Below are 23,726 nucleotides of genomic sequence, written 5' to 3'. Positions count from 1 at the left end.
TGGGAATGCTGGGCCCTCAGCCCCGTGGCCCCTCTACCCCGGGGCAGTGCTGGGCCTCAGATGTGGTGCCCTGATCCCACAGCCTGGGATCTGTGCTCTGCCCTTTCCTCCAGAGACTCCCAAGGCAGGATGTGTCGGGTGCAGGAGCAGGGGGCAGGGCAGGCCCCTGTCCATTCTGGGGCTCCATTCTGGGCCGGGTCAGTCAGCGGCTGGTCACTGTGATCACCCCGCCCGGCCCCCACGTCAGGCCCCCGTCTCCTCTCCCTGCAACACTCTGCCTCTGACGCTGCCCTTAGGTTTTCCAAGAACTGCTTGTCTCCAGAACTGGCCCGGGAGGACACACATAGGCCTGGAGGGCAGTGAGAGGGCGCTGACCCCTCGTCTTGTCTGCAGGCCCGGCCTATGCTCTCAGGGCCTGGGAAACGGCCACCCGCTCCCCGCTCTGGGGCCAGCGGCCTGTCCTCGGGGTCGCTGCTATTTCTGCCAAAGAGGAGAGTAATTATAGCTCAGCCTTTGCCAGCTGACCAAGCTCTGCAACCCGGCAGAGGGGCCTGGGGCGGGAACGTAGACTGGCCAGAAATCAGCCCCGCGAGCAGGCAGGCAGGCAGCAGCTCCAGAGCTGTGGGAGGCCAGGCAGGCGTGGCCCCGTTCACCCGAGCAACCCAGCGCCCACCTCCCCAGGGCATAGGAGGGGCACTGCCAGCCGGGCCAAGACTGTGCTGGACGACTCCTGCTGGGGCAGCCGTGGAGCCCGGCCCGCACCACCCCTCGCAGAGCTGGGAGGGAGCCAGGTGAGAGCCGCTCCGGGGAGCAGGGGATGCTCATTCCTGTTTAGGAATGAGGCTCAGGGCGGAGAGGCCCCAAGACGGATGCAGGCGGGGACCCTGCTGCAGGTGGGTAGGCGGGCGGGCGGAGCTCACACTGGGGGCCCCCCGTCTCCTTCGCCAGGGCTGGGGGCTTGCAGGGCTCACCTGGGCACAGCCCCAGGCGAGCCAGGCACTCGTAATGCCAGGAGCCCCGGCCCCTCTGGACCTCATGCTTGGTCTGCCCAGAGAGGGTGGTGAGTGCCCTCAGTGACGTCCCGGCCCCCAACGCTCTGAGCGTCTCTCCAGGGACCAGGCCTGAGCCGAGGGCCCTGCTGGCCCTCCATCCAAGCTCCTGCCCGAGGCCAGGCCATGCATGGGCAAAGCCACCATGCGGGGCCCTCCACACGCCGCCCACACCCCGGGTCAGGCCTTCTGAGGCACAGGACGGCTCCGGGCATTCGGCAGGGACCGCAGCCTGGATGGCAGGGTGGGATCCTGACCCCTGCCAGCCCTCTGGCCTCAGGGGACTTGCCGAGGACCGAGCTCAGAGGGAACAGACACGTTCCTGGGGTCACTGGAGCCCAGGCCACAGCTTTCGGGCGTCCCCAGGGACACGGCTCTTTTCTGAGTTGACTCAATCAGAGGGAATCCCCATCCCTCCCACCATGTGCGTGGGGAGCTCAGGACGCACCACTTATTTGGCACCTGCTGTGTGCAGGCACCCAGGGAGCGTTAGCTCTCCAACCTGATGTTGGCACTCTGGACAGTGGGCAGAACCCAGGGGTGGAACTCGGGGTGAGCGTGGTCAGGGTCTGGACGGGGGCCCACAGGCCCCATCACCTGGGGCACTCGAGGCCGAGGTTGGCTGCCCTCTGCTTCGGCCACACAGACATCACCAGAGCCTGCTGCCACCCCACATACTAAATGCGCCCCAGAAACGTGCAGGCTGAGCGTCCCAGTGTGGAGGGGCCTCAGGGACCCCCGGCAAGCTCCCGCTCCCCGACTCCCCGTTCTAGGCAGGGCCAGAGGCAGCGGGCAGCCCCAGCGAGTGAGACCAGCCCATGGGGCTGCCCTGAGTCCTCCCCCGGCTCAATTCGGAAACGGTGCTATCTGGGGAGCTGCCAGGCTGAGAGCTGCCGGGGCTGCTGGCCGGCCGGCCTCCCTACTCCCACCCGCCTGCAGCGAGCCGGCGCGGGGGTGTCCACAGCCTTCTTTCTCCTCCCGCAGCTCAGAAAAGGCACAGTCCATGGGGTCAGTCCCCTGAATTCAGCCCGCCACTCTGGGCGGGAGTCAAACGCCACCAGGCCACCAGCCCCACAGCGACGGCCTCCTCCAGCAGGGCCGTCCAGAGGGCCGCTGAAGCCGCCGCCCTGTAGTGTAAGAGAAGCTTCTCGGCCGCCCGCAAGCTGCCCCGGCTCCGGTTCCCTCTTTGCCAGAGGCTCTGATCGCCAGTGGACCGCGGGTGGAGGTGGGCAAGCTCACCTCGGGTGTGGCAGCCAGGAGCCCAGGTGAGCCAGGCAGCAGGCGAGAGTGCGTGCGTGTCAGCGAGTGTGGAGACATGTGTGTGACGTGTGTGTGCTGTGTGTTACATGTATATGTGTGGTGTACATATGTGTGTGTACAAATGGGTATGATGTGTGTGGTATGTGTGAGTGTGTCTGAGTGTGTGTGTGTATGTGGTATGTACGGAGTGAGAATGGAGGGGTATGTGTGTGTGGAGTATGTGTGTGTGAGTGTCTAGGTATGTGTGTGTGTGTACATGTGTGTATATGTATGTGTGGTGTGTACATGTGTGTGGTATATATGAGTGTGTCTGATGTGTGTATGTGTATATAGTGTGAGTGTGGAGGTATGTATATGTACATGTGTATGGTGTGTGTGAGTTGTGTGGTATGTGTACATGTACACAGCGTGTGAGAGTGTAGGTGTGTGTGTATGTGTACATGTGTGTGTACACATGTATGGTGTGTGTGTGAGTTGTGTGGTGTGTGTATGTGTACATAGTGTGTGGGTGTAGGTGTATGTGCATGTGTATGTGTGTGGTGTGTACATGTGTGTGGTGTGTGTGTGACTTGTGTGGTGTGTGTACGTGTATGGTGTGTGAGTTGGGGGATGCGTGAGCTCAGCCTCCAGGGTGGGGTCCTGGCTGGCTTGGCTCGCCCGCCTCTGCCAGCTGGACGCCCCTGGAGGTGATGTCCCGAGGGACAGGACAGCGGGAAGGCCAGCCGAGTCGCTGCCGGCTTGGGCTCAGGGCCCCTGAGGGCTGCAGGACCTGCCCAGCTTGGCCATCGCCTGAGTCTAGGGCCCTGCAGGCAGCCGGGCACAGGGAGGCTTGGAGGGTGATGGAGCAATGGTGGGGTCAGAGCTGAGGAAGGGCCCCCAATGAGGACAGAGGCCAGCAGGCCAGGGGCAGGGTGGGGGGCGGACACAGGGTGCAGACCGCCTGGCCTGCAGGAGGCAGGAGCCCGGTGGGGCCGGGGCAGACGGCAGAGAGCCAGGGCCCAGGGCTCGGCATTGTCCAAGGCCTTGAACCAGGAGAGAGCTGGCCGGCCCAGCCCACCCTGCACCCCCGGAGGCCGGGGAACAGGCAGGTCAGGGGACTGCTGTGGATACTGTCACCGGCTCCCAAAGGTGTCAGGTCACAGAGGGAGGGTGCTAGGCCAGAGCCCACAGGCCATCGGGGGGCGGGGGTCCTGGGGGGTGCAGCCCTGGCCAGACCCCTTCTCCTGGGAAGCAAGCAAAACCTTGAGGAGCCCCGCTTGGCCCCCTCAGGGCCCCCAGGACTGGACCAGAAGCTCTGGGGGGGCCCAGAGCAGGTCCCCAGCCCAGGGAAGGACAGGGTCCCCCCCAGGCAGTGGCCTAACAGGCTGTGCCTGCCACGACAGGGGGTGGGGGAGCGGGTGACACTCTGCAGGCCCAGAGCTATTTTCCACCCTTATCGCCCATCTGTCACAAGGCGGTCTCGGAGAAGGACACTCATGTTACATGCTGTCCCTGCTGGAGGCCCCAAGGCCTGCCCACCCCCACACAGGGTGTCCACCCCTGGGCGGAGAGGGGCCTGCAGGCAGGTGGGAGGCAGGGCCCAGAGCAGCCTCACCTGCTGGGCAGACCAGAGCCACGCCTTCCTCCGAGTTCCTAGGGGGGAAACTGAGGCCCAGCCCCTCGGCTTGACCGAGGCCACTGAGCCTAAGAAGGGTGGAGCCCAGCACTCAGGCCAGTTCTGGGGGCCGAGAGGCCCCAGTTCCGCTGGGGAGGGGCCGGGCGTGCCCTTTAACAGAAGCTGGAGCCTGGGCAAGGCTGTGGGTGCGGCAGAAGGCCGATGGGAGCAAGAGAGGCCAGGGCTCCTGAGAGGCGGCGGGCAAGGGACCCCGCAGGGAGCTCCCCCATGCACATGGGCTCTGTGCTGGGCATGGTCGCTCCCTCTCCCTGAGAGCTGACCCAGGCTGACTGGCTGTGAGCCCAGGCAGGTCCCGGTCACCCCTGCGCCCTGCCAGAAGCTGCCACGCTTACCCCGACCAGAGCTGCAGAGCATTTCCAGCTGAGGAAACAGAGGCTCCGAGAGGTTAAGGGGCTTGCCAAGGTCACACAAGTTCACAGGCGGCGCAGGATGGGGCTGAGTGAGGCTGCCCACCCTGGCGGCTCGGAGCTGCCAGGGACACTCACCGCATTGCACATTCACAGCCAGTCACGGGCACACGCACGTGCACAGGCACACTCACACACACACACACGCACACTGGCACATGTGTGCACAGACAGAAGGCACGTACACTGACACTCATCCTCACACATGCTCCACATACACGTGTGCACTCACACGCACAGGTGAACACGGTCACGCACAGCTGTACACACACTCTTGCCCAACATATGCAGGTACACCTGTGCACCCACATACACACACGTGTGCACACAGCACTTACACATGTGCGTGCACATGTACATGTATGGGCATCCACACGTGCACACTCACCGAAGTGCTCGCACGGGTGTGCACACATTCACACGTTGTCCCACCACCCCCAGCCTGGGGGCAGGGCCCTGGGAACCCCGGTAGGGGTTCAACCGCTGGGCCGCTGGCAGAGCCCTGGCCCCCCAGGGCCTCTGCGAGAGCAGGCCTCCCTCCCCACCCCTCCACCCCCGTGACCCTGTTTGCAATAAAAAGCCTGATGCTGAGACAGGAAAAAATTGCTCCTTTTTGAAATAACTGAATGGCCAGGCTGTTATCTCCCAGATGAAGAGAGCCCTCCCCCAAACCAGGCCCCTCCTGGCACTCCTCCCCAACCCGGCAGCTCCCACCTCACTCAGCCCTACCTCCACCCTTGGGGGCGGGGTCCTTGGAGGATGGATGGAAGCCAGGACACCACCTCATAAAACACAAACATCTGCCCCCGTAGAGAGGGAGCAGGAAGGCCCGCCCAGGACCCCAGAGCAGGACCCCGGCAGAGCCTGGGGCTGGGGAGGAGAGGGGAGAAGCGCCCACGCCACTCTGCTCTTGTTGTCCATGGGGACGGGGCACAGAGGGCCTGGCCATACCCCCGGTGCCCACTTTGCTGCACAGGCTCAAAGCAGGCCTGGGGCTGCCTGCCTTCACCCGCACAGGACTGGGGGAGACCTCAAAAGTCAAGGACCCTTCAAAGGACGTGAAAGAAAATTCACACCAGACAGGCCGCACTCAGAAGCTCCCGGAGGGGACAGTACCACCTTACACCTAGTACATGAGCAATCTAAAAACCAGGGAGAGAGAGAGGGAGGGACAAAGTGACAGAGGGAAAGACAGAGAGTCTGGGCGGGCCTGAGGGGTGGGCCCAGCAGCTCCAGCCCCCGTGAGCCCCAGAGAAGCCTTTCCCAGCCCCCACGAAGCCCTGCTGAACCCTGGATGCTGGCTTTCAGCCTGGAGCATCCCCAGGAAGGAAGCAGCAGTGATGTTTACTGCAGTCTTATCTGTGGCCTCAAAAAAATCGCAAGTGGCAACGGTAAAATGCAAACCTCCCGAACATCCCCACTAATGAAGGAGCGTGGTCTTAAATCACAGGGTCAGCCCTGCGGAATATTATGCAGCCATTAAAGCTGATGATTCAGAAGACGGCAGCAGGGGAGGCCGCTGACCATGCGGTTCTGAGCAAGCAGTGTTCCTGCGCGCCGGGAGCAGGTCAAAGGGAGGCTGAGGGGTGGGGGGATGCCAGCTCAGCTTCCTGGAAAGAATCTCTCCCCCTTTTATTTTATTCCTGCGCATGTTCCCTGGGTAATAAATAATGTCTGTGCTTATCTCAGGACCATGTCCCAGTAAATGAAGACTGCAGAGCACGCCTTGAGCCCTGACTCCCGGCCAGAGACTCAACATCAGACCAGGAAGAATGAGGAGGCGGCTCCAGGCACACCGACAACGCCCAGGGCGGGGAGGGTACGGCAGGGCCCTGGGCGGGCGCTGGTCTCAGGGGCCCAGGGCCCCCTGCACCTGGCCCGAGAGCTAGGCCTCCTCGGGAGGCAGGGAAAGGAAGCAGGGGTGGGTCTCTGCCCCAGGAACCCCAGGGGGAGAGGGCTGGGTTGGGAGACCCAGGAGGCCTGGCCCACCCCCCCGCCTGGGGGTCCCCCTGGCAAAGCCCAGAGGAGGCAGCAGGCGCGCTGACGAGGCTGCCTGTCCTCTCCAGCCTCCGGGAGGCCAGACTGAGGGACTCACTTGCCTCTACTTCCCACCCCACAGGAGGGCAGAAAGGGCCCCGCCTCAATCCTGAGACGAAGCCCGCAGGAGCGCTGCGGCCGTGGGGACGAGCCACGGAGGACCACGAGACATGTGCGGTTCCGAGAGCCCCTGGAGGTGGCCGTCCACTGTAAGAGAGGAGGCAAGCGGGCCGCAGCCGGGCGGGCGGGGGGCCATTGCCGGGACCTCGTGGAGGGCCGTCTGCAGAGACCGCAGTCACGGCCCTGTCCTCACAGTAGAACCCAGGCCCGTGGGGTCGGTCGGTCGGGACCGAGCAGCAGTCAGGAAGACAACAACGGACAGGAGACCTAGAAGCAGAGCCCCCGGGCCACCCCACCTCCTCGAGGAAAGCCCAGAGGGCAGGGCTCCCCACGCCTGCCTGCTCTCCCCTCCCGCGTCCCAAAGCTCCTCCCTGCCCCCAGCCTTCACTGCCCGCCTCCCCAGTCCTCCCCACTCCTCCCAGTGCCCCGGGGCCGCCCCAGAGCCCGCTCTGTACCCCTGCCCCCTCCACCCCGCCCAGCTCACTCCTACTCCAGCCCTGCCCATGGGCCACAGCCCTGTATCAGCTAGCGATGTCTCATGATGAATACCACAGACTTAGCCGTTTCAGCAACTCATGCTGATTATCTCAGCGGCCCTGGGGGTCCGGGCCCTGGGCACAGCCATGCCAGCCCTCCCTCGAGGAGGTGGCCATCAGGGAGTCTGCCAGCACCGGGCCTCACCCGGGGCCCAGGGCCCTAGTGCAAGCTCACGGGGGTTATTACAGAATTCATGTCCTCCAAGCTGTACCTCCAAGGGCGGCAGCGGAGCCTCTCCCTGACCTCCAGACCCTCTGCCTGGAGAGCTCATCTGAGACCCCGTCTCTTGACTCGGTGCCCCGTGGGGATTCCCATCGGAGCTGCGGGACCCTGGCCCCTCTGCCGTGTCCTGCTGGTGGAAGCGCGTCACAGGCCCCTACGTTAAGCAGGGGGGACCACACAAAAGCAGGGACCGGGGAGGGGCTGGGGGCATCTTAGATTCTGCTGCCACGGCCCCTAAGGATGGGGCTCCGAGTCCTGCCGAGCTGTGAGTGCAGCTCACCGCCCCGACACATGTCAGAGTCTCCTGTGAAGGCTGGTGGTAACCAGCGGGAGAGGACTCCAGCAGGACCCCTGCCCCGACACTCAGCTGCCCCTCCCTCCTAGATCGGCCCCACCCCCAGGAGCTCCCAACACCCGAAAGCAGAGACCCTCAGATGGGGAGTCAGGGCCCCGTCAGCACTGGCCTGGGGCCCTCAGTGAGCTGAGCAGGATGGACAGGAGGCCAGGCATCCGGCCGCCCTCGCCCCAGGACCCCTGCAGACGCCACATACACCCCTCCCCCAGGACCCCCAGGAGGTGCCCAGCATCTGGAAGCCGAAACCTGAAGCCTAAGAGGCTAGGCAGGACCCCGGGGAGCGCTGGCGGAGTGGCCAGCCAGGGGGTGGACCACCTGGCCGGGTCAGGACCTGCAGGAGTTCATCTCCATCGGCAAAGCAGGGAGCCCTGTCTGACCTGGTCAGACTCAGGGTCCTCAGGAGGGCGGCTGACGGGGGAGTCCCTCGGGGAGCCTGGCTGGTGGAGTGGGTGCACCTTCCTCGAGGGGAGGCCCCTCCCCGCCCAAGCCCACTCTCACTCTCCTCCCCAGACATCGCCTGCAGGGAGCCCACCGCTGCTGCCCAGGGTAAGTTCAGTGTCTTCACCCCCCCCACCCCCAGAGGCCCTGCCCCCACGGCTCCAGCACCCCCACCCTGGCAGGGCCCCCGTCTCAGCTGGGGTCCCTGACAGACGCAGGTGGGCAGCAGCTCCCCAGGGCTGCCCTCTGCCCCTCACTGCCCTCCATGGGAGGGCGCAGGGTGGGGTGCCCGCAGCAGGCCCCCATTGCAAGGAACCCACTGGCCAGAGAGGGACAGGGAGACCCAGGCCCCCAGGGGACCTTGGGGGTCACTGAGGTTCCAGCCCCTGGGGAAGCCCCACAGTGTCTGCACCCGACCCCGCAGGGAGGAGGGCGCCCACGGGGTCCCCGCCGGGGCCGGGGTCAGGACTGCCGGCCGTGCTAACCTGCCCCCTCGGCCCCCAGCGCCCAGCCGGCCACGACCCCGCAGCGGCTCCCTGCTCCTCCGGCTGACGGCCTGCGTCCTGCTGGCGCTGGCGCTGGGCATGTGCTGCGGCCAGGCCGGGCCCGTGGCCAGGGCCCTGGAGGACTTCCGGGCCCGGCTCCTCGCCGCCCTCCTGCGCCTGCAGCTGGCGGCCCTGGACTGCTGGCACTGCCTGCTGCAGCTCTGACGGCAACGCCCGCCCCTGGGGCCCAGGGGCGTCCACTGGGAGGTCTTCAAACAAGAAGATCACCACTGAAACCCGGGCACCCGGGGCCCAGGGGCGTCCACTGGGAGGTCTTCAAACAAGAAGATCACCACTGAGACCCGGGCACCCAGGGGTTCCGGCCCTTGGGGCTACCCTTCCGGCGCCCCCTCACCCTGGCAGGAACTCTCGGTGACCTTGAGCTGGGCCTGGAGGCGTCTGCGTGTAGCCCCTGGAGCCGGGGGCACCCTCCCTCTTTCCGGGCGCACCCAGAGAAGGAAAGGAAACTGGACTTTGCTGCTTGGGGACCCGCAGCCCAGACCCCAAAACCCCACCGGGAGAGGTGCTGGGGGCACGCTCTCTCCTGCAGTCATGTGAGGGGGGCCCAGCACCCCAGCTTACCTGCCACCAGCACTGGGCCCCTGGCCTGGGGAGCCCTGCTTGTCCGGGGCATGTGTGCCACCTGGCATCTCCGAAGCCGCCGGCCTGGGGGCAGCAGAGACGGGACGGGAGGGCTGAGAGGCAGGGTCGCTGCCCTCGGGAGGCGGCCGTCTGGGCCTGGGTCCCAACGGCCCCACTTGGGCTGTGTGGAGCCTGGGAGCCCCATGACCGTGTAGCCCACACAGCCAGACCGAGGGGGCCCTGTGGAGACAGACCCTGGGTCCCCTCAGACACAGGGAGGGAGAGGGGCCTGAGCAAAGCAGGGAGGCCCCACTGGGGGAGAAGCCCCCCACAGCCTGAAGACAGCCATCCGCATGCCACCTGGGCTCCTGCCATCTGCCCCCACGGGTTAAGTGGGGAGATGCCGGTTTTCTGTTGAAACACTGCCACCTCTTTCCTCCCAGAGACATTGGCCCCAAGGAGGGAAGTCGGGACCGACTTGCTGTGGATTCACTTCTGCAGCCGCTGCAGAGGTCGGGGTGCTATGCAAGCTGGCCCCCCAGGGCTTCAGGGGCCGGGGCACCCGTCTCCAGGGTCCCTTCAGGCTTCAGAACTCAGGGAGCCCTGAGCCGGGAGCCCAGAGGACAGAGGCCCACCTCCGGGGGCAGCGGCCCTTGGGGACCCTCCAGCATTACAGCTGCCTCCCTCATGGACACCCGCCACCTCCTGCGCCCACCCACCTCCTGAAGAGGACAGGCAGGCTAAGTGGCAGACCCAAACCCACGGGGCTCAGCCCCACCAGCCCTGAGCCCGTCATGAGGGGGGCACTCGGAGGCACCCGGCTTCCCCGACACCCCTCCTCACGGCCCACCACTCTCAGCTCAGGGCTTCTGCAAAGACCCGCTCAGCTCCGGAGGGTCTGCAGGGTCTCCTGGACCCCCGCTGCTTTGGGTAAAATATCGCTCAAGGTGCATCTGAGAACGCTGAGAATTCTGAAACATGAAATCCATCCTCACACCCGAGAAGTGAAGGGAAGCAGAATGGAACCCACGAGGAAACGTGCAGATGGAGACTGCAGCCGCCGGGGCGGGGGGGACTCCCGGTTCCTAGAAAGTCTGGGAAACTCCAGGAGCAAACACAGAAGGCAGTGTTTTCAGTCTTAAATTGAAAGCAGACAGAACAATAGAAACAAAGGCAAACTGAAGATGCAGAAAAGATGGATAAAGAGACACCTAATCGCTCGTCCACATTAGAGGCTCAGGTATTTTTGTTTTTATTTTGACTTGAGAAATAAATACATTTGCGTTGAAGACCCTTCACTTTCAGTTAAGCTGGAGTAGAATTAAAATAGGATGTCCATTATCAAACAGCAGTGGGGAGAAGCAGGCATTGAGGAAGCAGGGCAGACCCTCCTCAGGGGCCCCGGGGCACGGCCGGCCCCTCCTGTCCAGCCCCAGGGGGCCCTCCCAGCCCACTGCGAGGCCACTGGCTCCTGTCCCAGGGCACCCTCCCCGAGGCCAGCCGTGCCCTTCCCAGGAGCCGCAGGATGGGAAGTCTGGGGGTGCCAGTGCAGCTGGCCCACGACAGCCTGTATGTCAGCGACCATTCTGCTCTGCAGGTGGCCCTGTAAGTGGACACAGGTCTCTGCTGGTCTGACCGAAGGGCTGCCCAGACGCTCCAGGCCACCCACAAGTGCCCCGGCACACCCACACCTGCAGCAGAGCCTCCAGTCCAGAAGCCCACATCCAGGGCCTGCTTCGCCCTCCAGGGCCCAGATGGCTGCCGCCTGCTGGGGGACAAGGCAGAGCCACCCCCTTCTGTGGGGAACAGACCAGGAGCTCTCAGGGACCAGTGGACTGGGCAGGCAGATCCCCTTGGGGGCCTCAGGTTCTGTCAAACCCCCTCCCCAAGGTCCCTGATCCTCTGGCCAGAACCCCCAGCCAGGCCAAGGGCCAGAGCATCTAAGATGCCAGGAGCCTCTATCACCTCCGCCCCGAGCCCCTCCAGAAAGGTACCAGCCGAGCACATCACGACAAGTGACCTGCACTGTGCTTCCCAGGGCCAGGCCGCCTGCCACACGGGCCCCCAGACCCAGGCCCAGATCCACGGCCTCTGGACGCCCCAGGCCCCTCCTTTCAGGGAGATGGAGCCACTGCAAACGATCACGCAGGCCAGGCCTGCCTCCTGAGCTGGGAGCCCTGAGCGGCATCCACAGCCAGGCAGCCCCAGGTGGCTCAGCACCAAATCCCAGGCCCCGGGTCCTCCCCCAGGTCCTCCGCCTGCTGCCACGGGAGCAGGACTGCACCCTCGGGGCCCCCTGAGATGGGAAAGCGGCCCCTCCTCTGGGGTACGGGGGGCCCTGGGGATGGGGATGCAGACAGCTGCCCGCTCTGCTCTCCACCCACAGACCGCGCTCGCACACACACTTGTGCACGGGCACACCCATGTGTACACACAACACATTCACACACGCTCACACCTCGCCGTGCAAGCTCATGTGCACACTCACGCATGCTCGCACACACTGTGACCACGTGCACTCACATCACACACACGTCCACACCCTCACACGCCTCACATGCACTCATACACCCGCAGTGGCACCTGGCCCCTCTCCCCTGCAAGATGTCACCCCCACATCCGGAGCCCACGTCTCCACCCCACAAGCACAGGCCCAGCCCACAGGTGGGCCCTGGGGCCTCCCCAGGCCAGGCCCCCAGGAAGCCTGCACCACCGCTGCGGCCTGACTCCAGGCCAACCCACCACCCTGTGCTTTCCCAGGGGCTCTGGAGCCGGCGCAGAGGGGCTCTTAGCCCTGGGGGCCACCGGGGCGAGGGGCTCCTTCCCACACGCAGCGCTTGGCCCGCAAGTGGTGGGCTCCTCATCCCCCTGCACGGTTCAGGAGTGGGTGACGAGAGTGACGTGTGGCCATCGTGGGCCACTGGGGTCCCACTGGGGCCACACTGGGGCCGCAGGCTGCTGCCACGGGACCTGGCAGGTCACACAGATGGCATCCAGCTGAGGCCTGTGGGGAGCCATGACCACAGCACACCCACTGGCCGGGGGCCTCCCCAAGGCTCACCCCCAGGGACGGCCGGAGGCCCCTGCATGGAGCCTGGGGGAGGCGCCCCCGGCCCAGGGCTGAGGGTGGCCCCAGCCCCGCCAGCTGCCAGGCCGGTTCAGGGTGGGAACCGGGTGCCCAGTGAGGGGGTCGCTCAGCACTGCACACAGAGCCGAGGGGAGGCATGCAAGGCGTGGGGGCTGGGCAGAACCAGGGCCACGGCCCAGGGCAGCACGTGCCCCCAGCCCGGGTGGGGGCCAGCCGGCCTAGATGACGGCGCTCTTCTCATCCTGGAAGGCGGCCCGGGGGGCGGGCCGGGCCAGCAGCAGCTCCTTCTCGTGGACCAGGCTGTCCAGCAGGTCCTCCTGGCGGTAGTTGTGGTAGACTTTCAGGAAGGCCAAGACGGTGATGGCCAGCCAGGCCAGCCACGAGGCCCAGAGGCCGAACTGCAGGGGCGGAGAGCGCGTCAGCGGGTGGCCAGGTCCAGGGGCCACTGCCGGGGGCGCCCGCCCACCCCCCAGGGCCAGACAGGATGGGGGCGTCACCCCCCAGCATCTGGTAGCCCTCTTGGCCCCAAGCCGCGCCCCTGCCTCGGGAACACTGCCCACCCTCGCCCAGGTGGGGTCCCCGGGACGGGGGGCGGTACTGGACCCACTCGGCTCCAAGCAGAGCTCGTTTCATCTGTAAGGGAGCCTCTTCCAATCGCTAGAACAAATTGACCTTTATCTGCTGTTTCCAAACAGTTGGAGGGGAAACAATTTAATCAGAACCATGCTCGAGGCGCAATTAAACTGGCTCAGTGGAAGGTGCTTGTCATCACTCAGCCCGTACCTTCCTTATCTAACCCGCACAAACTCGGGCGGGAGCATTTCCCACTAAATCTACATGAAGGTGTCTCTGGCAGGCTCGCCTCATCTCAGCTGGACCCACTGACGTCCAGCCCCCCAACCCCCACCCCAGAGGGCTCCTCACTATGGAAAGGATCCTCAGGTCGGCCACTGGCCAATGCAGGACCAGAAGTAGACCTGGAGGCTGGCGGGACCTGCCCGGAGCCGAAAGAACCTGCCTGCCCAGGCACCCTGCCACCCCTGCTGTCAGGGTCATCGTCAGGGTCAGGCATAGATGTTGAGGGACAGGCCCTCTCTGACCGCATGTCCCGACACACTTGTGTCCAGCAGACGGGGTCCCTAGCCTTACCCATGGTCTCCTGGAGGGCAGGGGACGAAGCTGATCCAGGGGCAGGACTGGCAGAGCAGTCTTCCAGACAGTGGCTAGGGGCTCCTCCAAATGGGAAAGCCGGATCCCCTCTAGGGACCCCCTCCCTCAGACCCTGCCCCGGCCGCTCCAGCTGGGGCCTCACCGTGGGCCCTCAAGCATCTATCTGAGGGCCCACGTGGCACCAGAACCAGGATCCAGACTCCAGGCCCCAGCCTGCAGGCTCAGATGAGCAGCACAGAGCCACCCCTCAGCCCCCAGGCCTCCCGCCTCTGTCCCTAGTTCAGGCTGTTCCCTCCTCCGAGGATGCTCCACGCCCCACTCCTTCCCACCCACACAATTCCTCTACCTCCAAGATCCAACCCTCCTACAGGAAGCCTTCCTGACTGCTCCCCCAGCACTGCACTCTCTGTGTCTCCTCTACGAAGACACCATCCTTAACCAAGAGTCTGTTTCCTCCTGGATGGGGCGGGGCTGTGCGCTCAGTGAATGCTCAGCAGAGAGTGGTCCCCTCCCTGGTACCCGGGCAGCCCCGCCCACCAGGGCAGCCCTGCCTACCCAAGAAGCCCCGCCCCTGAGAAGCCCCGCCCACCCAGGCAGCCCCGCCTACCTGGGCAATCGCGAACTGATCATAGAAGGCAGAGTTGTCCACGTTCAGCTCCAAGTCGATGCCCTGGAGCTCTTCACAGCTAAAACGGCAAGACGAGGGGGTGGACGGTGACCGCTGGGGGGACCAAGCAGGGGGGCAGCAGAGCATCACCCCCAGATGAGGAGGCACTGTCCCCAAGGTGGGGCAGACAGGGAGCTGCTGGGCCCCATCCATGGGGCAGGGACCCTGCAGATCTGACCCCATCTGACCCTGAACGGTGGGGGACACCAGCCCTGGCCACCACTCCTCTGAAGCCCCCGGCCCTGCCCCCCATGCCCCATGGCACTGCAGGGCCAGGGGCTACAGAGGGTGTGGGCTGCAGCTTCTGCCCCTCAGTCCCCGGACTGAGCTGCACGGCAGCCCTGCTTGAGTTTCATGGGCATCCGGGGGCACCCCTTTAACCGCCCGGGGCTGGCAGCACAGGCCAGCAAACCCAGCGGCAACCAGCAGGACACCCTCAGAGTCCTAATGACCTGCACAAGCTCCTTGTATGCGGACAGGCTGGTCCGGGCTGGGCCTCCCAAGCCTGAAATGGACGAGGCCTGGGCTCAGGGACCTGTAGCCTCTCAAACATCAGGACACAGGAATGGGAGCCTGGTCTCCAGAGAGAGGGAGGCCCAGAGGCCCAGGCACACACTGGAAGGAGCTGTGGGATGAGGCTGAAGGGCTGGAAAGGGAGTTCGTGAGGGTAAAGAAACGCTGGGTGCCTTTCCAGAGGAGCCCAAGGCCATACCCAGGGGCCCGCCTGTGCTCTGAGGGCTTGGGACAGGGGCAGGGGGTGGTGAGGAGTCACGTGGCTGGGGGCTCAGCGGGGAGAGCCCATACAGCTCAGCATGGGTAAGACCCCCACACACAGAGGGGCTGCCCTGCTGTGGACCCTAAGGGAGTCACCCACCCTGGGTGCTTTAACCTTCCTCTGTTATGCGCCCGAGGCTTCTGCAGAGGCACTGGGGACCCCCATGGCAAAGGGGCAGGGGAGCAAGTAGGTGCCCCTACCCCTGCCTCTCACTTCAGCTCTTTTGTTGATTTATATGTTCAAGTTCCAGATCAGATTTTTCTTAGAGAAAGAATCTGAAGCCTCTGGAAGAGGTGACCCAAGGGTCCCTGCCTTTCCAGAGCCCTGTCCTGGGGCACTGGGTACTGCCCTGAGGCTGGGCAGTGGGCAACCCTAGGCCAGGGTCCGGCAGTCACCATGCTCCATGTGGGGCTGCCCCCAAGCCAGAGACGGCCCCTCACTCAGCGCCCAGAGCATCCTTCCCGGCCCGAGGCCTCTGTCCCCAACCCCCTCTGACCAGAAACTCCCAGTCCTGCCCCTCGGCACCCCACTCACTCCATCTTCATCTTCCTGCCCCTCAGCACCCCGCTCACTCCATCTTCATTTTCCTCCTAGGACCTGGAGCCCATCCCGTGGGGTCCCATCATCCAACCACGTGCTGGCAATGATGGGGAAGCTGGCACCTCTGACCTCCGGGACCTCCACCCCCACCCCAACCCACCCCCAGGGTCCTTGGGGGACCGGCTCTGATGTGAAGCTGCTGCAGGCTCCCTGAACTGGGAAGGGGGCGCGGACCAGCAGAGGGGCCAGCCAGGTGTGCACAGGCCATGGGGGCACCGTGGTGGGCACAGGAGGGTCCGTGCAGGAAGAGGTTGGTGGGGAGTTGGGGGGCACCTGTGGGGCACGGTGCCCTTCTCGGTGATGGCGTCACACCACATGGTGAAGCCCACGCTCACGATGGTGCTGGCGATGAAGACCAGGAAGACCACGAAGGCGCTGACCAGCAGGTTCAGGAAGGCGTAGAGGAAGGAGCTGCGAGGGAAGGAGGGGCGGTCACCGTGCCTGCCTGGGTCCCCAGCGCCGCTGCAGGGCCAGGCGGCGGGGGAGGGCAGCCCCTGGCCCTCAGGTTCCCAGCTGGGCTCTGGGCCCCAGAGGACGGGGTGGGGCCGAGCAGGGTCCCTGCCCTTCCCGGAGCATCCCTCATCCCACAGCCCCGCTGCCCAGCCCATCCTCCCAAAGCCCAGGAGTGGGGACCATCTTACAGCAGAGACGGGGCCTCTGTTTAAACGCAAGTCCACCTGGTCCCAAAGCACCGAGGCCAGCAGGCACGCTGGCGGCCAGACCGCCTTTCCTGGCGGCTCACCCTCGCAGGCACCCCCGAGGCCATTTACCCGCACGGCCATCAGCGCGGCTGACCGGCACCTGCATTGGGGGCCACATGACCCTGCTCTGATTTCCCCACTGGAACCTGAGAGGCCAAGGGGTGACCAGGGCAGGTGCCTGGGGAGCCCAGGGGCAAGGCCGAGAGAGCAGAGCTCACTCAGGGCGGGGCTACACTGCCCAGGGGGCCAGGGCCTCTCCAGGGTGCACATGGGCAGGTCCCCACTGGGATGCTCTCAGACGGCGCCAGTATTTGCCCTCCCATGGGGCAAGCGAGGGGGCATGGTGGGACTACCCACCCTCCAGACTCTCCTAGCCACCCATGAGCATCCTGTCTTCTCCAAACCATCCCCTGGAGACCCAGAGTCCTGCAGGAGAGCAGGTAGCCCAGCTGAGGCTGCAGGGGGCAGGGGACAGGGCTGTCCCCCCGAGAAGGGCCAGGGGGCAGAGGGAAGTCCCTCAGGTGGGACGGCAGCCCAGGCCCACCTCCCACCTGCCACAGCTCTCACATGAACATCGGTGCTTTCCGGACATCAAATCAGCACAATGCTTGGCCAAATATGTCTTCACAGAGAACATTCATCAAACAAGGTATCGGCTGGGACCTCAGCCAAGAAAACATCAAAGTTACTATCCCTGAGTGTGGTGACTGTTGGCTGAGGCCAAGGGGCGATGGACACAATCCATCCATTATCCACCCCCCACAATCTGTACTCAAGCCCGGGCGGGCGCCTCACCCTCTGTGCAGACAGACACCTTCAGGGAACCCCTGGACAGCGGGCCTGAGACACAGCCGGCCTGTCCGAAAGCTGCCCCTTCCCACCTCTGAGGGTGACTTACAACAGTCTCTGAGAGACAGAAGCCCCAGACACTCCAGCCGCATCCCTGTTAAAGGGACACAGTTTGAGGCTCTCCATCCCACAGGCCGGGCTTCCCTTATGTCGCAGCTGGTAAAGAATACTCCTGCAATGCGGGAGACCTGGGTTCAATCCCTGGGTTGGGAAGATCCCCTGGAGAAGGGAATGGCTACCTGCCCCAGTATCCTGGCCTGGAGAATCCCATGGACTGTAGAGTCCATGGGGCCGCAAAGAGTCAGACAGGCCTGAGCGACTTTTTCACTTTTATCCCACAAGACAGGGAAGGGCCCGTGCTGGGGTCCCGCCGGCCGACAGCCGCCTCTGACTCTTCCCTCACTTTTTGCCACTTCCTCGGCATCTGTCCCAGGCTTTACAGACTTCTGAAGAACTGGGTGTGTGGGAGCCTCACCCAGCCCCACAGGGCTCACAGTACAGGAATGCGAGCCTGGCACTCACAGGGTTAACTCCGCCTTCCTCCTGCCACCTCCCAGGGTGCCCTGCCTGGATGTGCCGTCTCCATGGTGACAGCTATCCTGGGAAGCCCTGGGAGCGATGTGCAGGCTGAGGGACACGTGTGGGCAGGCAGATGGGTTGTGTTAACCCAGCACTCCCCAGCCGTCAATCACAAACCACAGCCACCTGGACACACAAGGCTGCCCCAGGCCCCCGGGCCTGAGACTCACCCTCAGCTCAGCCAGGGGCCTGACACGGCGATGCCCCAGGAAGACACAGGCTCCATGGATCCACAGACCCCTCCCTCCAGGCAGCAACCAGAGTGACTCCCCCTATACAAAAGCGGCCTCCACCCCAACCCTTCATACCCCCTGGGCACAAGTTGGGGCGCCCACTTTGCAAACGCACTCTGCACCAGGGGGGAGCTGGCACCACGGACACGGTGTCGAGACCGTGAACGTGAGACCCAACCACGAGCCCCTCACACAGAGCGAAGGTGTCCTTGGTGTCTCTGAAGTTGGTCTCCTAAGAGATTAAGGTGCACGCTAAACCCTAAGCAGGTAGGACCCTCTAAAAACCCGAGTCTGACCAGGGCAGTGGGTCCTCCGTGGGCTGGACTCCAGGGGCCACCAACGCCCCTGAGAGCCTTGTCCATCACACGCTCTCTCTACCGCCCCTCCCAGCCTCCTGGCTCTCCCTGACCCACCCCAGACCTGCTCCCCTGGTCTGTACAGCTTGACCAACTGTGCCAGAACTGGCTGCCCACATCTAACCATTCTGCCCATGGCAGGTCCAGACACAGTGATCCCAGAGGGCTGATCCCTTGGCCAGACCATGAATCTTCAAAGGCATCTGGGCCCAGGAGTGGCGTGAAGCAGAGGACATCAAGTGGAAGAAACCTTTCTGTCATTCACTCCACAGTCACTAATTTGGTGCCTCTTGGGCACCATGCCTGACACTCAGTCCTGAGCACACAGAGGTGAACAAGGCGTGTGCCCACCGTGGGTACAGCCAGCCCAGGCTCCCCTCGGATGGACAGCTGTGACCTGGGTATCCATGAGAGCTTTGACCAGGGCCTGCAACCAGAGCTAAGATGGAAGAATGACACTCGAGACAGATGGCACCACAGCTGACCGACTGACAACCGAGTCCTGTGATGGACAGGGTGGGGCAGGTGGACACAGGTGGACCACCACGCGGCTGTGATTCCTGATGGCCGAGAAGGACATTCCGCAACAGATGTGCCTGGAGAAGAGAAGGCTGGCTCAGCCCTGGCTGCCAGGGTCGAGGCCACTGGCGGCAGGACAGGTGAGACCCTGGAACTGATGCAAAGCGACAGAGGACCCAAGGTGTTCCTCCAACCAGGACAACTCAGAGGAGAGCAGGCTCCCTCTGTCCTCAGGACACGGGCACAAGGAAGGAGTGCGGGGAGGTACGCACACTGCCAAGACTGTTTTCTGTCTTTAAAACAGGGACGATAAAAAATCTAAAAAAGAAAAAGAAGGGATATATGCGTGTGACTGATTCAGTTCCCTGGTGGCTCAGACGATAAAGAATCTGCCTGCAATTTAGGAGACCCAGATTCAATCCCTGGGTGGGGAAGATCCCCTGGAGGAAGAGATGGCTACCCACTCCAGTATTCTTGCCTGGAGAATTCCATTGGCAGAGAAGCCTAGCGGGCTACAGCCCATGTGGTCCCAAAGAGTCAGACACAACTAAGCAACCTTCACACATGTGTTCCTGATTCACTTTGCTGTATAGCAGAAACTAACACACCATTGTAAAGAAACTACACTCCCAGAAAAATTAATTTGAAAAAGAAAATAAGGATGCTCATGGTTTCACAGAGCTGATGCACGCCTTCTATGAGACGATGAAGGGTAGAAGCTGACCCCAGTTCCTGCCCAGCTTGTGTGAAGTGGGCGGCGTGCATGACCAGGACTCCTTTCTTGCAGGCTCTGGGCTCTCTGCACCCCGCCTGTTCCCAGCCTAGAGTGTGTGTGTGTGTGTGTGTGTGTGTGTGTTTATGTGTGCGTTAGTTGCTCAGTCATTTTCTGACTCTTTTGCAACCCTATGGACTGTAGCCCGCTAGGCTCCTCTGTCCATGGAATTCTCCAGGCAAGAATACTGGAATGGACTGCCATTCCCTTCTCCAGCCTCTGGTGGTCCTTCTGAAGTCTCACATCGCTCAGAGCCACAGGGGCTGAGCCCCACCTAGAGAGCCACTTACATGTCCTCACCGGGTAGACGCTGAACACCTTGAGGCCACTTATCTTGTAGAAACGAGCAGGAACCATGGGTGTGAGCTGATGGTCAAGCCACGGCCCCCACCTGGCTGGTGCCCTCTGCCTCAGCTGCGCAGACTGAAGGGACCTCCTCCTGCCCCCCTGCTGGCCACCCGTCCTCTTCCTCAGACCCCGTCTCATAATCAGAGCTGCTCCTCCAGCCCCGACCTGGCCCGGGGCACTGACCGGCTGGCACCGCACTTGGCAACACAGGTGCAGTGGCGCCTCACACGTCTCCTCAGGACACAGCCATCGTGAAGGCTGAGGGCGGGGCGAGCAGGGCGGGTGCCCTCCAGGACTGGCCTGGGCTCACCCCACAGAGCCCCCAGCCCGCAGCATGCAGACAGCCCCCCAGCTGACAAGTGGCTCCTGCAGACCCCAGAGCCTGAGTGCACTGGGCTGAACTGCATCCCCTGCAGCACCGGCCTGCGTCCACACCGCAGTAACCGAGTGAGACCTCGCTGGGGAGTAGGGTCTTTGTGGGCGTCACTAAGCTGAAGATCTCAGGATGAGGTCATCCTGGATTTAGAGTGGGCCCTAGGTCCAGTGACTAGGGTCCTTCTAAGAAGAAGGAAAGAGACAGAGGAGACCCTGTGGAGAGGGAGACAGAGACTGGAGTCACGAAGGCCCAAGCCAAGGGACGTCAGGGTGGCAGGCGGCCACTGGGCGCCAGGAAGAGGCCTGGAAAGGGTTCTCTTCCCAGATGGAACCAACTCTGTCAACTCCTTAATTCTGGGCTTTTGGCCTTGGGGACTGTGAGAGGATAAATCGTGTTAAGCCCCCGGTTTGCAGTGCTTTGTTACAGCAGCCCCAGAAGCTCATGCGCGTGGGCTGCTGGGATTTCACACCTTCCTGGGTTGGGATCCCCCAGCCTCAGCTGCCCCTTTCCTTTTCAGCTTGCAGCCTCCCGTTATCTCTCCACCCCTCTCTCCACCCCAAAGCCAAAACTGAGAGCTCTCAGGGGCCTCTGCTCATCTCCTACTTCCCCCCAAAAGAAGTGAAAAGCCACTCAGAACTGCCAGAAGATGATGGATGCGGTGAGTGGGGCAGAGTCTGGGAGAAGGCTTCCACGTGGATGTGAGGGCTGACAACAGGCAGGACTGGCCTCCTGTGCAGGAGCTCTGGCCACTCCAGGGCGTGGCGATCCACAACCTGGGCGTGGGGGGAGGGGGCACAGCGAGTCCCACGGGGGTGGAGGCCCGGGGAGTGTTACTGACTGAGGACCCCACGGAGCCACATCCCCCTCTCTCACAGAATAGAGCCAAGACAGGGAAAGATGAAGAGAAATACGGAGGCCAGGAGCGAGAAGGGGCCTCACTCACCAGCCGCTCCCTCTCCAACATACCCCAGCCAAGGTGTGAGTGCCGGCGGTGGGCCTCGAGGGGCTTCCCTCCAGCTTCCCTCTGCTGCCGCCCTTCCCAGGAGGATGGGGACGCGGGGAGGGTCCCCTGTTAGTCTGGTGGGCCTTCTGCCTGCCTAGTTCTTCCCCAGCGACCCAACCCGACAGGGAGCTGTCCGCGGTGCTGACGGGTGTGGACCCCGCAGAGCCAGCGAAGGAGGCCCAAGTCCGCTCAGAGATGACGATGCAACATTTGCGCCCCCAGGGACGTGGATGGTGACGCGCACTTGTCCGGTGAAGCACTGGCCTTGTGCGGAGACGGCCATGGCCCCTGGGTTCTGCGTGGAGACAAGGGGCAGTTTCCCTGGAAGTGATGAGCCATGACGGATATTTTAAGGCCTCTGGAACCGTGGGGGAGATGGAGGGGCTCGGGCTCCTCCTTGGGAGCTGTGGGCGCAGAAAGGGCGCCGTGCCAGGGGTGAGGGTTGCGTCTGTCGGTGAAGGGCAGCCGTGAGACACCCCCACACACACTTACCCCTCGTGTCCCTTGCAGAGGAAGAAGAGCGTGCGCCAGGCGTGAGCGGCGGCGAGCAGCAGAGAAAGCAGGCTGGCGAGCAGGCTGAAGCGGCAGGCGGCAGGCGGCCCCCACTCCTGCACGGTGAAGCGCTCGCGCTCCTGCACCGTCAGGTTGGCGCTCAGCCACATGCCCTCGGTGAAGAGCAGGCAGCGGCCGCGGAAGTCGTGGCCGTTCTCAGACAGCGGCACCACCACCACGAAGCTGAACAGAAAGGCCAGGAAGTAGCAGACGCACTGCGCGAAGAGGAAATTGTTGAGCGCCATGGCGAGGCCGGGCGGGCCGAGGAAGCGGCCGGAGGACACGGCGAGGCCTGCTGGGGACGCGGGGCGAGGGGCGCCGGCCGGGAGCCGGGGCCGCCTGAGTCTCCCGGCGCCGCGCGCAGGCCCGGCCGGAGCCGCGCGGGAGGCTGCGCAGTGGCTGCGCCGGCGGGTCCTGAGCGCCCCGCCCGGGACGCGTGCGCAGCGGCCGAGCGAGGGCCGTGCCTGTGGTCAGCACCGCGGACAGCTGCCGGCCGGAAGGCCGCAGAGCTGGACAGCGGGCGTGGGAGGGCCACGCCGGGAACCTGGGCGCCGACGCGGAAGCGGAACGAAAATCAGGAAGCAGGAGGACCGCTATGCCGGCTTACGGAGACCCGACTCTGGGACCAGGAGTTACGTGTGTTGGCTTCACATGGAACGGTTCCCTGGTCCCCAGCACCCACATCAGCGTTAAGGGGCGAAGGCCGGGAGAGAGGCGCTCAGAGGGACGAGATGCCCATAGGGAGTGGTGGGAGTGAGATTTGCTGTCCAGGCTGGAACGACTCTCTTTCGGGACTCTGGGCTTGCACCAAGTATAGGGGACATGAGACAGAGAGGGGAGGAGCTGGGGTCATGAAAACGACACAGAGGTCATCCACGGAGCCGGGAGCCTGGAGCCAGGAGCGGGTCTGTGAGCTCCTTTGCTTCTCCGCCACGGCCCCCTCGGAAGGGCCATCTCTCACACGGCCTGACAAGCAGAGCTCTGTGCTGGTGCTGGTGAGATAAACAAAGGATGCCCCAGCACCTCATTAAGACAGCCTTTGCTGAGATGGAATCTGCTGGTGCATTAATTAATAGAATTAACGCCTTTTCTAGTTCCTTTTGAGACCAAGGCACGTTTAGTCCAATTCCCAGAGCAGAGAAAGCCTCCTCCTAAAAGAAACTGCCAAGTGGTTTAAAATTACATCAGCGTTTTTGTTGCAAGCATGAAAAAATCTTTTTGTTTTATTGCCAAAGTAATATATGCTCATTTTAAAAGTCAAGCCACATAGAAACGTATAAAATAAGAAGCCAGTGTCTCCTTCTTGCCCCCCCACCCCCACCCTGCCACACTACCGGGATGACCACTCTTCACAGTCCGGCTTCTACTTTTCTCGGCATTCTGCTAAGCACACAAGCACACATGCCCACAAATTACACATATGCTTTACACTATACACACCATTCTGCAGGTTGATTCTTTAATTCAGCAATATGTCATGGACATTATTCCCTGCCCACATATAGAGATTTACTTCATTCTTCTTAATAACTGTGTAACAGTCGATAATTATGATGATTCCACAATTTGCATAACTGTTCCTCTTTGGGTAACTGATTAATGCCTTTCCTTTTTGCTGTTTCAAATGCTGTTGAGTGAGTTTCCTCGCACACATATGCTTGTGCACTGCTACAAGTATTTCCTAGAAGAGAAATTCTTAGAAGAGGAATTGCTGGGTCATGGGTTTGCATGTTTTGAGGGTTGGCAGAAATTAGCAAACTGCTCTCTTAAAATGTCATACAAATGTACCTTTATAGCCATATTTCAGACAGCCTCTCGCTCAGTCATGTCTGACTCTTTGCAACCCCATTGACTGTAGCCTACCGGGCTCGTCCATCCATGGGATTTTCCAGGCAAGAACACTGGAGTGGG

At 63.1% G+C, this 23,726-nt stretch overlaps 2 protein-coding genes across 4 annotated transcripts; one reads left to right on the top strand and one right to left on the bottom strand.

Moving 5' to 3' along the window:
* The first annotated feature begins 323 nt into the window (after positions 1-323).
* C20H14orf180 (chromosome 20 C14orf180 homolog) lies at positions 324-8,911 on the top strand. 3 transcript variants are annotated; one of them, XM_044932790.2, is made up of 7 exons: positions 324-791; positions 2,034-2,314; positions 5,842-5,958; positions 6,081-6,210; positions 6,511-6,637; positions 8,173-8,208; positions 8,605-8,911. In XM_044932790.2, exons 4-7 carry the CDS (start codon positions 6,097-6,099, stop codon positions 8,808-8,810), a joined length of 483 nt encoding a protein of 160 aa, XP_044788725.2. In that variant the 5' UTR covers positions 324-791; positions 2,034-2,314; positions 5,842-5,958; positions 6,081-6,096; the 3' UTR covers positions 8,811-8,911. The 3 variants fall into 3 exon arrangements, with proteins under 3 accessions (XP_044788725.2, XP_044788723.2, XP_044788724.2); XM_044932788.2 differs by lacking the exon at positions 5,842-5,958 and having other exon boundaries at positions 326-791; positions 8,605-8,909; XM_044932789.2 differs by lacking the exon at positions 5,842-5,958 and having other exon boundaries at positions 326-893; positions 8,605-8,909.
* A 1,544-nt stretch (positions 8,912-10,455) lies between these two features.
* On the bottom strand, positions 10,456-22,223 carry TMEM179 (transmembrane protein 179). Its single transcript, XM_006079017.4, has 4 exons — positions 21,756-22,223; positions 15,801-15,938; positions 14,093-14,171; positions 10,456-12,713 (listed from the first exon to the last, which is right to left on the bottom strand). The coding sequence occupies exons 1-4, from the start codon at positions 22,058-22,060 to the stop codon at positions 12,534-12,536; spliced, it is 702 nt and encodes a 233-aa protein (XP_006079079.1). The 5' UTR covers positions 22,061-22,223; the 3' UTR covers positions 10,456-12,533.
* Between the last annotated feature and the right edge of the window lie 1,503 nt (positions 22,224-23,726).

This window comes from Bubalus bubalis, chromosome 20 (assembly GCF_019923935.1).
Source record: "Bubalus bubalis isolate 160015118507 breed Murrah chromosome 20, NDDB_SH_1, whole genome shotgun sequence".
NCBI classification, from domain to species: Eukaryota; Metazoa; Chordata; class Mammalia; order Artiodactyla; family Bovidae; genus Bubalus; species Bubalus bubalis.
This window is presented reverse-complemented; position numbering and strand designations above follow the sequence as displayed.

Bases quoted from the DNA above. Each gene is read 5' to 3' on its own strand.
- C20H14orf180 (XM_044932790.2), top strand. From the start codon at position 6,097: ATGAAGACTGCAGAGCACGCCTTGAGCCCTGACTCCCGGCCAGAGACT. The intron at 6,211-6,510 runs GTACGGCAGGGC...CCCACCCCACAG, and splicing joins CAACGCCCAGGGCGGGGAGG to GAGGGCAGAAAGGGCCCCGC. The intron at 6,638-8,172 runs GTAAGAGAGGAG...TCTCCTCCCCAG, and splicing joins CCTGGAGGTGGCCGTCCACT to ACATCGCCTGCAGGGAGCCC.
- TMEM179 (XM_006079017.4), bottom strand. From the start codon at position 22,060: ATGGCGCTCAACAATTTCCTCTTCGCGCAGTGCGTCTGCTACTTCCTG. The intron at 15,939-21,755 runs GTAAGTGTGTGT...CTTCCCTCGCAG, and splicing joins CTCTGCAAGGGACACGAGGG to CTCCTTCCTCTACGCCTTCC. The intron at 14,172-15,800 runs GTGCCCCCCAAC...TTGCCGTTTTAG, and splicing joins AAGGGCACCGTGCCCCACAG to CTGTGAAGAGCTCCAGGGCA.